The sequence below is a fragment of the Salvelinus sp. IW2-2015 genome, unplaced genomic scaffold (assembly GCF_002910315.2).
Source record: "Salvelinus sp. IW2-2015 unplaced genomic scaffold, ASM291031v2 Un_scaffold1741, whole genome shotgun sequence".
In the NCBI taxonomy this organism is placed as follows: Eukaryota; Metazoa; Chordata; class Actinopteri; order Salmoniformes; family Salmonidae; genus Salvelinus; species Salvelinus sp. IW2-2015.
This window is the reverse complement of record NW_019943125.1, coordinates 41,643-57,202: the sequence shown is the minus strand read 5'-3', so window position 1 is coordinate 57,202 and position 15,560 is coordinate 41,643. Positions and strand designations below refer to the sequence as shown.

The following is a 15,560-nucleotide window of genomic DNA, read 5'->3' as shown; positions in this document are numbered from 1 at the left end:
TCCTAGTCAGTTGTACAGGGAAAGGGGGGGTACCTACTCAGTTGTACAGGGAAAGGAGGGATACCTAGTCAGTTGTATAGGGAAAGGGGGATACCTAGTCAGTTGTACAGGGAAAAGGGGGGATACCCTAGTCAGTTGTACAGGGAAAGGGGGATACTAGTCAGTTGTACAGGGAAAGGGGATACCTAGTCCAGTTGTACAGGGAAAGGGGGGATACCTAGTCATTGTACAAGGGAAAGGGGGGTATACCTAGTCAGTTGTATAGGGAAAGGGATACTAGTCATTGTAGTGGAACGGGGATACCTAGTCAGTTGTATAGGGAAAAGGGGATACTAGTCAGTTGTACAGGGAAAGGCGACCTAGTCAGTTGTACAGGAAGGGATACCTAGTCGAGTTTACAGGGAAAGGGGAGGGCCCCTAGTCAGTTTATAGGGAAAGGGGGGATACTAGTCAGTTGTACAGGGAAAGGGGGGATACCTAGTCAGTTGTACAGGGAAAGGGGGATACCTAGTCAGTTGTACAGGGAAGGGGGGATACTTAGTCAGTTGTAAGGGAAAGGGGGATACCTAGTCAGTTGTACAGGGAAAGGGGGATACCTAGTCAGTTGTATAGGGAAAGGGGGATACCTAGTCAGTTGTAATAGGGAAAGGGGATACCTAGTCAGTTGTAATAGGGAAAGGGGGGATACAGTCATGTACAGGGAAAGGGGGATACCCTAGTCAGTTGTATAGGGAAAGGGGGAGTACCTAGGTCAGTTGTATAGGGAAAGGGGGCTACCTAGTTCAGTTGTACAGGGGAAGGGGGATACCTAGTCAGTTGTATAGGGAAAGAGGGGGGATACCTAGTCAGTTGTACAGGGAAAGGGGGGATACCTAGAGTCAGTTGGTACAGGGGAAAGGGGGGATACCTAGTTAGGTAGGAAAGGGGGGATACCTAGTACAGTTGAAAGGGAGGGGGAATACCTAGTCAGTTGTATAGGGAAAGGGGGATACCTAGTCATTGTATAGGGAAAGGGGGGGATACCTAGTCAGTTGTAAGGAAAGGGGGTACCTAGTCAGTTGTACAGGGAAAGGGGGGATACCTAGTCAGTTGTATAGGGAAAGGGGGGGGATACCTAGTCAGTTGTATAGGGAAAGGGGGGATACCTAGTCAGTTGTACAGGGAAAGGGGGGATACCTAGTCAGTTGTACAGGGAAAGGGGGGATACTAGTTAGTTGTATAGGGAAAGGGGATACTAGTCAGTTGTACAGGGAAAGGAGGGATACCTAGTCAGTGTATAGGGAAAGGGGGATACCTATGTCAGTTGTATAGGGAAAGGGGGATACCTAAGTCCAGTTGTACAGGGAAAGGGGGGATACCTAGTCAGTTGTATAGGGAAAGGGGGGATACCTAGTCATTGTAATAGGGAAAGGGGGGATACCTAGTCAGTTGTACAGGGAAAGGGGGTACCTAGTCAGTTGTACAGGGAAAGGGGGGATACCTAGTCAGTTGTATAGGGAAAGGGGGGGATACCTAGTCAGGTTGTATAGGGAAAGGGGGATACCTAGTCAGTTGTAAAGGGAAAGGGGGATACCTAGTCAGTTGTATAGGGAAAGGGGTACCTAGTCAGTTGTACAGGGAAAGGGGGATGCTAGTCAGTTGTATAGGGAAAGGGGGATACCTAGTCAGTTGTAAGGGAAAGGGGGGGGTACCTAGTCAGTTGTACAGGGAAAGGGGGAGATACCTAGTCAGTTGTATAGGGAAAGGGGGATACCTAGTCAGTTGTATAGGGAAAGGGGGATACCTAGTCAGTTGTACAACTGAATGCATTTAACTGAAAATGTCTTCCTCATTTTACCCAACCCCCTCTGAATCAGAGAGGTGGGGGGAGGGGGGGGGCTGCCATAATTGACATCCACGTCATCGGCACCCCGGGGAACAGTGGGTTAACTGGCCTTGCTCAGGGGGCAGAACAACATATTTTTAACCTTGTCAGCTCAGGGATTCGATCCAGCAACCTTTCGGTTACTGACCCAAAACTGCTCCTACCCGCCGGGCTACCTGCCGCCCTGAGTCAACATTTTCTCAATGGCCTGTGTGGACCTAACACTGTATAGTGGACGGGGTAGTATGTCTGAATAGCGAGATATACATAGAAATCATGATTGATGGTTTATTAAGTAAGTTTAGTATACACAGTTGATTATACAACTAGTTATTAACAAAGTTAATTTTCATCCCCCAGCTGTATGAACTGGACAGTGACCCAAATCGGAAGGAGTTCCTTGATGAACTGTTTTGTATATGCAGGAAACGAGGTAAAAGCTTCTTTGTTCTCTAAGCGTTGTACTGTAAAACCAGTTCTGCTGTAGTGGAAAGTTTTCCTGGGATTCCTCACTTTTAGATTGTACTTTAAGATTTTTTTTTTTTTTTTTTTAACTCCCATCCATAAAGTGTCATCTTATCCATTTCCTCTTTCTGTTCTTGAACAGAGTTTTCAGGATCTTAACCTCATGTCCGAGGAGTCTACGGTTCCCCTCTAAGCAATAACTTTTTTTACCAAAAATGTTTCCTGAAAATTCTTCCAGTTACAATGGGCAAAAAAAGTATTTAGTCAGCCACCAATGTGCAAGTTCTCCATTTAAAAAGATGAGAGAGGCCTGTAATTTTCATCATAGGTACAGCTTCAAACTATGACAGCAAAATGAGAAGAAAAAAAAATCCAGAAAATCACATTGTAGGATTTTTAAATGAATTTATTTGCAAATTATGGTGGAAAATAAGTATTTGGTCAATAACAAAAGTTTATCTCAATACGTTGTTATATACCCTGTTGGCAATGACAGAGGTCAAACGTTTTCTGTAAGTCTTCACAAGGTTTTTCACACACTGTTGCTGGTATTTTGGCCCATTCCTCCATGCAGATCTCCTCTAGAGCAGTGATGCTTTGGGCTGTTGCTGGGCAACACGGACTTGTGGTTTCATAATTCATAAAAATCCTACACATATGATTTTCCTGGATTTTCTTTCTCATTTTGTCTGTCATAGTTGAAGTGTACCTATTTTTAGACTGAATTCATAGGAAAATAAATGTGGTTTTCCAGTTTGCATAAAGTCCAGTGAAGCTCTTTGAGGGCCGCGGGTAATCGGCTTGAGGTGGGATGTAAACTGAGAGGGCGATGACGGAGGAGAAATCCTCTTGGAAGATAATATATGCGCATTTATTGTGAGGTATTCTTAGATCGGGTAAACAAAATGACTTGAGTTCCTGTATGTTCCTAGAATTACACCATGAGTCATTAATCATGAACACAACCCTCCGCCTTGCTGCTCCTCCGGAGAAGATATTTATTCTGTCTGCGCGATGTACTGAGAATCCTGCTGTGGTTTACTGACTCTGACAGATTATCCGGAGAGAGACATGTTTCCATGAAACAAAGTATGTTACAATCTCTGATGTCTCTCTGGAAAGCAACCCTTGCCTAATTATCAATCTACCTTGTTTATCTAGAGAACTGGACTTTAGCGAGTAATGTACTCGAAAGTGGTGGGTGGTGTGTGCGCCTCAAGTCTGACCAGAATGCCACTCACCATCTTCTTCTTCTGCGGCAAATTTGTTTTGTGTCAGCCTCTGGAATCAGTTTCAAATGCCCTGGGTGGTTCGGACAAAAGATCCGCTTCGGGAAAGTTATATTCCTGGTCGTAGTGCTGGTAAGTGGATGTCGCTCTGATATCCAATAGTTCTTTCCCGGCTGAATGTAATAAAAATTTAGGGGCTAACAATATGTAAGAAATAAACATAAATAACGAGAATACTGCAAAGTTTCCTAAGGACTAGAGAGCAAGGTGGCATTAGTGAGATTGGCAACTGATGTTAAGGCGATCAGGCCTGGGCTCGTAGTCGGCGTTCCAATTCATCCCAATTGTTCGATGGGGTTGAGGTCAGGGCTCTGTGGCAGGCCAGTCTTTTCCACCCCGATCTCGACAACCATTTCTGATGGACCTCGCTTTGTGGCACGGAGGAATTGTCGTGCTGAAAACATGGAAAGGGCCTTCCCCAAACTGTTACCGAGATATGCACTCCAAATTAGCCTGAATGGAGGGCCGCTTTCTCCGCTGGTAGTTCTTTTTCAGGGCTACTCCGGTCTAATTGTTGCTAACTCCACGCATCAAACCTGTTTGAGGATAACATATATCAGCCTCTTGCTTCATAAAGGTGATATTCCTGCCTAAACTGTGTATTAGCCATGGACTCTCCAACCCTGTTCCTGCTCATTTACCCCAGTGCTTAAATTTTGGGAAACCAGTGAAGATATATAGCAGCACAATCATTATTTGAATACTTCTTCTCGGTCTTGGGCTCGACCGAATGCGTAGGACATGAACTCTATGCGGATGGGTGTTTTGCAATCAATCCACCTTAGTAAAGCGCTGTCCATTTCACCTTGTGTTTCACGGCTTTGAAACAACATCCACCAGTGGACCATTTTGCCACTCTGTTTCAACGCCTTGCTGTTGGAACTTCTTCTTCAAATTGAATCCATCACAGTGAGGGTGAGTTTTAAAAAAGCACGTACTGTTTATGTTTTGAATGTGATTTCCATTGCCATTTGCATTGATGGGCAGAAGGGGTGTAGAAGGGACAATAGAGGCCCTGAGTACCCATGACCATTAGAGTCCTGATGGAGGGACCCAATGAGAGCCATGAGTACCATCAAAGCCATTAGACCTGATTCGAGGGACAATAGAGCCCTGAGTACCAGGCCATTAGGACTCTGATGGAGGGACAATAAAGCCCTGAGTACCAGGCCAATTAGGACACTGATGGAGGACAATAGAGCCCTGAGGTACCAGGTCCAATAAGGACCTGATGGAGGGACAATAGAGCCCTGAGTACCAGTTCCAATAGGACCTGAATGGATGGAAACAAATAGAGCCCTGATACCAGGTCAATAGGACATGATGGAGGGACAATAGAGCCCAAGAGTAACCAGGCCATGAGGAGCCTGATGTGAGGGACAAAAAGAGCCACTGAGTCCAGACCATTAGGAACCTGGTGGGAGGGACAATAGAGCCCCTGAGTATCCAAGACCATTAGACCTGGTGGAGGGACAATAGAGCCCTGAGTACCAAGACCATTAGGCCCTGGTGGAGGGGACAATAGAGCCCTGAGTACAAGGCCATTAGGAACCTGATGGAGGGACCAATAGAGCCTGAGTACCAGGCCATTAGGTACCTGTGGAGGAACAATAAGAGCCTTGAGGTACCAGGCCATTAGGAACCCTGATGGAGAGACCAATAGAGCGTGAGTAACCAGACCATAGTGACCTGATGGAGGGACAATGAGCCCTGATACCTAGGGGCCATTAGGACCATGATGGAGAGGGACAAAATAGAGCCCTGAGTACCGAGGCCAATTAGGAAGCTGATGGAGGAACAATAGAGCCCTGAAGTTACCAGGCCATTAGACCGTGATGGAGGGAAACAATAGAGCCCTAAGTACCAACCATTAGTGACCTGATGGAAGGGACAATAGAGCCTAGTACCAGCCATTATGGTGCACCTGATTGGAGGAACAATAGAGCCCCTGAGTACCAGGCCAATTAGGACCTGATGGAGGGACAATAGAGCCCTAAGTTACCGAACCATTAGTGACCTGATGAGGGACAAATGGCTGTACAGAGTGCAAAGAGAGATTAACCGCAACTCCAGCGGTCTGTCGGAATGTTCATACTGCCCTTTGGTGTGACCACCCATGTGCCTCATCAGTGTGACACATAGTCCCCTCTTTGATCAGGCTGTTGATTGTTGCGCTGTGGAATGTGTTGTCCCACCCTCTTCACGGTGTAACAAAGTTGCTGGATATGTGGCGGGAACTGGAACACTCTGTGCGTGTTCCAAACAACGCTCCAATGGGTGACATGTCTGGTGAGTATGCAGTCCATGAAGAAACTCTTGGGACACATTTTCCAATTCCAGGAATTGGTACAAGATCTGTGGTGAACATTGTTACGTATAGATGCTGATAACATGAAGTGAAGGCGAGCGGATGAATGGTATAAACAATGGGCCACAGGATCTCATTGCTGTATTTATGCCATTCCACAATTGTCATCGATAAATGCAATTGTGTTTGTTGTCCGTTGTTTATCCTGCCCACCATAACCCACAACCCCAACCCACAACATGGGACGAACTTCTTGTTCCAAACTTTGACATCAGCAGCAAACCGCTCACCTAACGCACACGACACCTCTACATGCTTCTTCTGGCAATCTGCCGGTACAGTAGAAACCGGATCATCCGTGAAGAGCACAACTCTTCCAGTGTGGCCAGTGGCCATCGAAGGTGACCATTTACCCACTGAAGTCCTGTTAACGATGCCGAACTGCAGTAGATCAAGACCTGGGAGGACGACGAGCAACGCAGTTGAACTTCCCTGAGACGGTTTCTGACCAGTGGTGTGCAAAATCTTTCTGGTTGTGCAAACCCACAGTTTCATCAAGCTGTCTGGGTGGTTGGCTTAGACGATGCCAACATGGTGATGAAGCCGGATGTGGAGGTCCTGGCGTGGGGCGTGTTATATGCGATCTGCGGTTTGTGAGCTGGTTGGACTCTGCAATTCTTCTAAAACGACGTTGGGGGGCGCTTTTGTAGAGAAATGAACATATATTGACCCTGGGTTAAATAGGTTTTAATTTGACATAGTTAACTGTAGCTAGATAACAGACAAACTACTGTAACAACTCGTTGGAAACATGAGCTCAGAATGTTATTTATGTTCAGTGTTTAGAAAGTCTGGGCCTATTTTAAATGCAAAATTCCGACTGCCTTAAGATCTTGGCCGCATAGGCCATTGGAGTGACTCTCCATCTTTGGATACTTTAGAAACGCATGAGAGCAAATTAAACTGGGCATCTCCAGGCACTCTAGTCAACCGCCATCCCCCATCATGATATCTGCCACCATACTTGGAGCTGAGACATCCTAAGTTAACTCTTCTAACCTCTTTCTCACAGGCACCTCGGTCCAAGCCGCATCCCATCATGGACATCTGCCACTCTTGGATCTGTAGACATCTAGTTTAAACGCTCTACGTCTTTCTCCAGGAACCCCGGTCAACCGCATCCCCATTCATGGCTAAAGCAGATTCTGGACTCTGTACATGCTCTACAAGCTGGGTGGACGGAAGAATGGCGGCCTGGTGGAGGTCATTAACAAGAAGATCTGGAGAGAGGACACGAGGAGGACTCAACCTGCCACCTCATCACTCAGGCAGCCTTCAGCCCTCCGCACAGTGCCAGTGATGTCTACACTCTGGTGCGTTATACAACCAAACAGAAGAAAATGCTGTGAAAACAGGGAGGGTAATCCGTAAATCGGGTCTTTGTGTTCAAAAAAAAAAGGGATTGGGCCCCGAGCACAGATGTCAATAATTTTGCGGCGTAGATTGCGCATCTTCAATTAAATGAAAGGCGAGGCTAATTAGAGGTCAGCGAAGCTAATACACAGAACGCTATGCTATGGCAATCACCTCATGAGGAAAAGCTACTAGTCTAAATACACCAGAGAGAGAAGAGAGAGAGAAAATCCAACCATGCATCGTCCTATACGTTCACTCCAGGTTATGAAACCTGTAACCCGTGACGAGTGTGAGAAGAAGGGGGCTGAGTTTCTCCAGGCAAGCCCAGGATGCTATAGACGGTAACGGAGGAAGGCCGAAACCCAGCTACAAAAATAACAGCCTGGACCACTTCTCCGCCTCCACCGCCGCTGCCCCCACACCCACTCGTCTCTCTCTCCCGTCCAAGGATGTGCCCACCACTCCTCAGCCGGTCACGAAGCTACACACCTCCCCCAGCCATCCTGAAGAGATCTGCAGGTGTTTAAGCGTTTCTTTTTTTAAACACATTAAATGTTTTTTGAGTATGTAGTTAGTGATTAACATGGATGATTTCCTGTCACCAACATGTGTAGCTACTTGTGATGGGCTACATCGTTCTGAACATTACCCACTCACATTAAGAAATAAATGTGGTGTTATGGCGCCCCCTACTGTCCAGATTTATTCAGGACATGATCACTACAGCACTGACCATCCCGGCCAACATTGCCATCTACACTCTGATAAGGATAATTAACTGACTGGACCCGTTTTTTAAAATCTAATCTAATGGCCCTGTTTTGAAACATTGTTAAATTTGAAATATTTTCAATGTTGACATTTCGGTGTGACATTAATCTATGGAAAAAAATACTCCCCCCATCTGTTTCCCTCTCAGAGGAGATGTCGACCCCCATGCCAACCAAGCCGTCTACCCATGGCCATACGCTCTCTCCCTGGGGCAGCAGCATCTTGCTCAGGCCGCTACCTCCTGGAGGCACCTCCGAGAGAAACTGGAGAGAGGAAGGAGGAGGAGGGAGGAGAGGAGGAGAGGGCCAGAGCAGGAAAGATGGCTCGCTTGTCAGTGGAGAAAGCAGAGACTTGAGTGCAGACGGGCGTTCCAACAAACCTGTTTGGTATGGCCTCTCACGGTTCCACCCCGCATGAAAGCAACTCAACAACAACAACAACAGACACGGTCAGTACTTGGATCTGGGTGTGTTGGCTACCAATTAGTTCAGTCAACAAAGTATTTATAAAGCACTTCTTACAATCAGCTTGATGTCACAAAGTGCTGTACAGAAACCAGCCTAAATACCTCCTAAACAGCAAAGCAATGCAGGTGTAGAAGCACGGTGGTTAGAAAATTCTCTAAGAAAGGCCAGAACCTAGAAGAAACCTAGAGAGGAACCAGGCATGAGGGGTGTCCAGTCCCTTCTGGCTGTGCCGGGTGGAAGATTTAAACAGAACATGGCCCAAGATGTTCAAGTCAAAATGACCAGGCAGGGTCAAATAATAATAATCACAGTGGTTGTCGAGGGTGCAACAGGTAGCACCTCAGGAGTAAATGTCAGTTGGCTTTTCAATAGCGATCATATCTCCTAAACCGGCTCCTAGTCTGCTCTTAGAGAGTTGAAAACAAGCAGTCTGGGACAGGTAGCACGTCGGTGAACAGGTCAGGGTTCCATAGCCGGCAGTGCAGACAGTTGAAAACTGGAGCAGCAAGCACGGCCAGTGTGGACTGGGGACAGCAAGGAGTCCATCATGCAGGTAGGTCCCTGAGGCAGGTCCTAAGGGCTCAGGTCCTCCGAGAGAAAGAGAGGAGAATTAGAAGAGAGCAACTTAAATTCACAACAGCGACACTGGATAACACAGGAGAAATACTCCAGATTATAACAGGACTGGGACCCTAGGCCCCACGACACAAACTAACTCTCATAAATACTGAGGCTGAGACAGGAGGGGGTTCGGGAAGAATACTGTGGCGCCCGCCGACGATACCCCCGGACAGGGCTCCAAACAGGTAAGGATATTAACCCATCCACCTTGCCAAAGCACAACCCGCCACTCCCACTAAGGGATTCTACCATACACCACATTTACCATCGCTGAGACAAGGCAAGAGTGATGCCACAAACCAAGGGGGGCTACCAACCCGGTCAGGAAGATCACGTCAGTGGACTCAACCCAATCAAGTGACGCACCACTTCCTAGGGCGGCCATGGAGCATATTAATTGGTTGTCCAAATTCTAGGGTTTACAAAGTCCGGCTCTAACCTGATCTCAGATCTGTTTTTGTAATTCATTGTCAAGCGCAGAACATGTTTATCTCAACATAATGTGAATTGTAAACTTTTAAACTCCTGACTGATATTTTGTCCCCACCGTCAGAAGAGTAGCTGCCAAGCAGGACCTGTCTCGTATCTATCTCCAGTAACGGGGTTGCCAGCATCAAGTGTGTCTGTGGAGGTCACGGACCTCTGAATTCAGGTTAGTAAATGATGCTGCCAATGTTTTTTTTAAAATTAAATTCTTTTGATACTTTAGATCGCCCCAGAAAGATCCTAGCCTTTACTCCGTATGGTCACTGTGAACATTTTAACGTTATCACCACAGGAGTCCCAACTAACTGACCTACCAATTGTGTTTTTCTTGCTCCCCTGTAGGAAGGCTGTTGCCCAGCAAAAACACTCCCTAGTGCAGACTCTGTGACGCCTGAGACCAAATGCCTCCTGCTGAAGGAGATACAGTATATATGAATGTAAACAAGTTGTCTCGTACTGCGGTGAATGAAACAATGCTATTGTCCTCATCAACATGCTAGATATTTGACCTCTGGAGATGTATAAGTGGCAGGGTAGCCTAGTGGTTAGAGCGTTGGGCCAGCAACCGAAAGGTTGCTTGATTGAATCCCTGAGCTGACAAGGTAAAAATCTGTCCTTCTGCCCCTGAACAAGGCAGTTAACCCACTGTTCCTAGGCTGTCAGTGAAAATAAGAATTTGTTCTTAACTGACTTGCCTGGTTAAATAAAATAAATAAGCATAGCTGAGAGAGCGTCAAGAGAGGAGAGACTATAGTCTATTAGTAGCTAGGTGTCCATCCAATTGGCGACCAGATTTTCAGGTAAATATAAAAAATAAAAAAAATCTGCATAAAACAATTGTGTGCATTTTCCCACCCGCTACGTTTCCATCAAACTGACTTATTGCGGATAAAAGGCTGAGCGTGATGACATAGTGCACATAACAATTACTTTTGCGCTTAAATTCCCCTGTACCTGTCACAGTTCCAAAAGTGGTGATGAAGGAGTCAGGTGCAGAGAGCAGGGTAGTGAGAAGCAAGTGGATTTAATCTTCCAAAAGAATATAACGAGACGGCTACGCCACACATACAAGGGCGCGTCAAGTAACAGTCCAAAACAAACAGGACAAAATCCACATGGAACAGACACCACAAGAAAATACGACACCACAAACAGAAAAACAAGCCCGCACAAAAGTCGGCGGGCCAACTGGGTTTAATAGCCCACAATCAAACCTAAACACAAAACAGGTGCAACAAATCAGACAAAACTAAATGAAAACAGAAAAGGGGATCGGTGGCAGCTAGTAGGCCGGAGACGACGACCGCCGAGCGCCGCCCGAACGGGAAGAGGCACCATCTTAGGCGGGATTCATAACAGTACCGAATATAAAATACAAGTTAAATGGGTTTCCATCGCATTGTCAAACTCTACTGATCGTTTTGTCACAAAAACTGTTATATACAAATGCGTTAAATACAAATGCTCCTACTCTTGTCTTGGCATGTGAGCTCTAACCAACAGCTCACCGATACAGTGTGGGTAAACTCCCTACAGTGCCTTCAGAAAGTATTCACATCTTCATATTTTCAAGCATGGTGGTGGCTGCATCATGTTATGGGTATGCTTGTCATAAGCAACAACCAACTTGACAGAGCTTGAAAATAATAATAATGTGCAAATATTGTACAATCCAGGTGTGCAAAGCTCTTAGAGATTTACCCAGAAAGACTCCCAGCTGTAATCGCTGCCAAATATGATTCGAACATTATTGACCCAGAGGGGTGTGAATACTTATGTAATGTGATTTCGCAACCTCCTCAGGCTTTTGGAGTTGCCTATACACGATCATGCAAAAATAATAGGTCTATACTTTAGGCCACAGTATTGCATGCGAAATGTTTCTGATCAGTGATTGATGAGCAAACAAATAGATTTAATTATACCACCTTCACTTATTTGCCCAGCCATAGAATTAACCAAATATACAGATGGCGATTCAGTGAAATGAAATCACATTGTTGGTAATCAAGCCCACTACTGTTGTGTCGTCTGCAAACTTGATGATAGAGTTGGAGGCGTGCATGTCTACGCAGTCATGGTTGAACAGGGAGTACAGGAGGGGGCTGAGCACGTACCCTTGTGGGGCCCCAGTGTTGGGGATCAGTGAAGTGGAGATGTTGTTTCTTACCTTCACCATCTGGGGGCGGCCTGTCAGGAAGTCCAGGACCCAATTGCACAGGGAGGGATTGAGACCCAGGTCTTCAAGCTTACTGATGAGTTTGGAGGGTACTATGGTGTTGAATGCTGAGCTGTAGTCAATAAACAGCATTCTTCCAAAAGGTATTCCTCTTGTCCAGATGGGATAGGGCAGTGTGGTGGCGATTGCATCGTCTGTGGACCTATTGGGGCGGTACGCAAATTGAAGTGGGTCTAATGTGACAGGTAAGGTGGAGGTGATATGATCCTTGACTAGTCTCTCAAAGCACTTCATGATGACAGAAGTGAGTGCTACGGGGCAATAGTCATTTAGTTCAGTTACCTTTGGGTTAACGCGTTTAAATGTCTTACTCACGTCTGCCACGGCGAAGGAGAGCCCACAGTCCTTGGTAGCGGGCCGCGTCGGTGGCACTGTATTATCCTCAAAGTGGGCAAAGAAGGTGTTTAGTTTGTCTGGAAGCAAGACATCGGTGTCCGTGATGTGGCTGGTTTTCTTTTTGTAGTCTGTGATTGTCTGTAGACCCTGCCACATACGTCTCGTGTCTGAGCCATTGAATTGCGACTCCACTTTGTCTCTATACTGACATTCACTTGTTTGATTTCCTTGTGGAGGGAATAACTACACTGTTTGTATTCGGCCATATTCCCAGTCACCTTTCCATGGTTAAATGCGGTGGTTTGCGCTTTCAGTTTTGTGCGAATGCCGCCATAAGTTTGAAAAGCGTCGAGAGTCTTAGTAGCGCTAATAGGACAGTCAATATGAACTTCGGGAGCCTAGTCCTCAGATTTGCTTTGTTAAAATCCCCAGCGACAAAAAATGCAGCCTCAGGATATGTGGTTTCCAGTTTGCATAAAGTCCAGTGAAGTTCTTTGAGGTATCGGCTTGAGGTGGGATGTAAACTGCAGTGGCGATGACGGAGGAGAAATCTCTTGGGAGATAATATGGTCGGCATTTAATTGTGATGTATTCTAGGTCAGGTGAGCAAAAGAACTTGAGTTCCTGTATGTTGTTACAATTACACCATGAGTCGTTAATCATGAAACATACATCCCCGCCCTTTTTCTTCCCGGAGAGATATTTCTGTCGGCACAAAGAATCCTGGTGGCTGTACCGACTCTGACAGCATATCCCGAGAGAGCCATGTTTCTGTGAAACAGAATGTTGTCTCTCTGGAAAGCAACCCTTTCCCTAATGTCATCTACCTTGTTATCTAGAGACTGGACATTAGCGAGTAATGTACTCGAAAGTGGTGGGTGGTGTGCGTGCCTCCGAAGTCTGACCAGAATGCCACTCCATCTTCCTCTTCTGCGGCGACATTGTTTTGTGTCAGCCTCTGGAATCAGTTCAAATGCCCTGGGTGGTTCGGACAAAGAATCCGCTTCGGGAAAGTCGTAGTGCTGGTAAGTGGATGTCGCTCTGATATCCAATAGTTCTTCTCCGGCTGTATGTAATAAAAAATTTAGGGGCTAACAATGTAAGAAATAATACATAAAAAAACTAAATACTGCAAAGTTTCCTAAGGACTAGAAGCAAGGTGGCATTAGTGAGMTTGGCAACTGATGTTAGGCGATCAGGCCTGGCTCGTAGTCGGCGTTCCAATTCATCCCAAATTGTTCGATGGGGTTGAGGTCAGGGCYCTGTGCAGGCCAGTCTTCCACCCCGATCTCGACAAACCATTTMTGTATGGMCCTCGCTTTGTGCACGGAGGAATTGTCGTGCTGAAACAGGAAAGGGCCTTCCCCAAACTGTTACCACGATATGCACTCCAATAGTGAATGGAGGCCGCTTTCCCGCTGGTTCCTTTTTCAGGCTACTCCGGTTATTTCACTCCACGCATCAACCGCTGTTTGAGGAACATATACAGCCTCTTGCATGACAGGTTATATTCCGCCCAAACTGTGTATGCCATGGACTCTCCAACCCTGTTCCTGCATTTACCCAGTGCTTAATTTGGGAAACCTAGTGAAATATAACGGCACAATCATTATTTTAATACAGTTTTCTCGGTCTTGGGCTCGTAGGCCTATGCGTAGACATGAACTCTATGCGGATTGGTGTTTTGAATCATCCACCTTAGAAAGCGCTGTCCATTTCATTGTGTTAGGCTTTGAAACAACATCCACAACGATCATATTTTCCACTCTGTTTCAACCTGTTGTCGAACTTCTTTCTTCAAATTGATCCATCACAGTGAGGTGAGTTAGAGGAACAATAGAGCCCTGAGTACCAGACCATTAGGACCTGATGGAGGGACAATAGAGCCCTGAGTACCAGGCCATTAGGTCCTGGTGGAGGGACCATAGAGCCCTGAGTACCAGACCTTTAGGACCTGATGGAGGGACAAAAGAGCCCTGAGTACCAGCCCATTAGGACCTGATGGAGGGACAATAGAGCCCTGAGTACCAGGCCATTAGACACACTGCATCAGATTAGAGCCCATAAGGCAACGTAGGCAATCTAATCACCCCTCCACCCACACTACAATATCAGATTAGAGCCATAAAGGGCAAAAACTAGTACTGGTGGTGATGGCATTGGCTAACCCACCACCCGCTCCCTTTCCATACCACTATCAGATTACGTCATAAAAGGCACTAGGATCTACCACCTACCCACTGAACCGATACAGATTCGAGCCATAATGGAGACAGGTTTTTTGTTTTTATTTACCCCACCCACTACCTACCTACTATCAGATTAGAGGGCCATAAAGAGACTAGGTAATCTCCACATTCTCCGCACTACCGCCCTGAAGACGGTAATAGTGGTGTGAGGACCTGATGGAGGGACAAAAGAGCCCTGAGTACCAGAATTAGGACCTGTGGAGGGACAATAGAGCCCTGAGTACCAGCCCATTAGGACCTGGTGGAGGGCCAATAGAGCCCTGAGTACCAGACCATTAGGACCTGGTGGAGGGACAATAGAGCCCTGAGTACCAGGCCATTAGGACCTGATGGAGGGACAATAGAGCCCTGAGTACCAGGCCATTAGGACCTGTGGAGGAACAATAGACCCTGAGTACCAGGCCATTAGGACCTGATGGAGAGACAATAGAGCCCTGAGTACCAGACCATTAGTGACCTGATGGAGGGACAATAGAGCCCTGAGTACCAGGCCATTAGGACCTGATGGAGGGACAATAGAGCCCTGAGTACCAGGCCATTAGGACCTGATGGAGGAACATATAGAGCCTGAGTACCAGCCATTAGGACCTGATGGAGGGACAATAGAGCCCTAGTACCAGACCATTAGTGACCTGATGGAGACAATAGAGCCCTGAGTACCAGGCCCATTAGGACCTGATGGGGAACAATAGAGCCTGAGTACAGGCCATGGACCTGATGGAGGGACAATAGAGCCCTAGTACCAGACCATTAGTGACCTGATGAGGGACAATAGAGCTTGTACAAGTGCATAAGAGGAGATTACCGCAACTCACGGTCATTGTGGACATTTTACTGCCCTTGGTGTGACCACCATGTGCCTCATGCAGTGTGACACATATCCTCCTCTTTGATCAGGCTGTTGATTGTGGCTGTGGAATGTTGTTGTCCCACTCCTCTTCAACGGCTGTACAAAGTTGCTGGATATTGGCGGAACTGGAACACTCTGTCGTGTTCCAACACGCTCAATGGGTGACATGTCTGGTGAGTATGCAGTCCATGGAAGAACT

The 15,560-nt window shown here is 46.6% G+C and overlaps 1 protein-coding gene across 2 annotated transcripts in view; it reads left to right on the top strand.

The window, feature by feature from the left end:
* The window catches only part of LOC112071843 (AT-rich interactive domain-containing protein 3B), a 53,136-nt gene that overhangs the window by 29,941 nt on the left and 7,635 nt on the right, over positions 1-15,560 (top strand). For both annotated transcript variants that reach the window (XM_070439533.1, XM_070439534.1), the window contains exon 4: positions 2,225-2,297. In XM_070439533.1, coding sequence (XP_070295634.1) covers positions 2,225-2,297 — 73 coding nt within the window. The remainder of the gene's footprint in view (positions 1-2,224; positions 2,298-15,560) is intronic.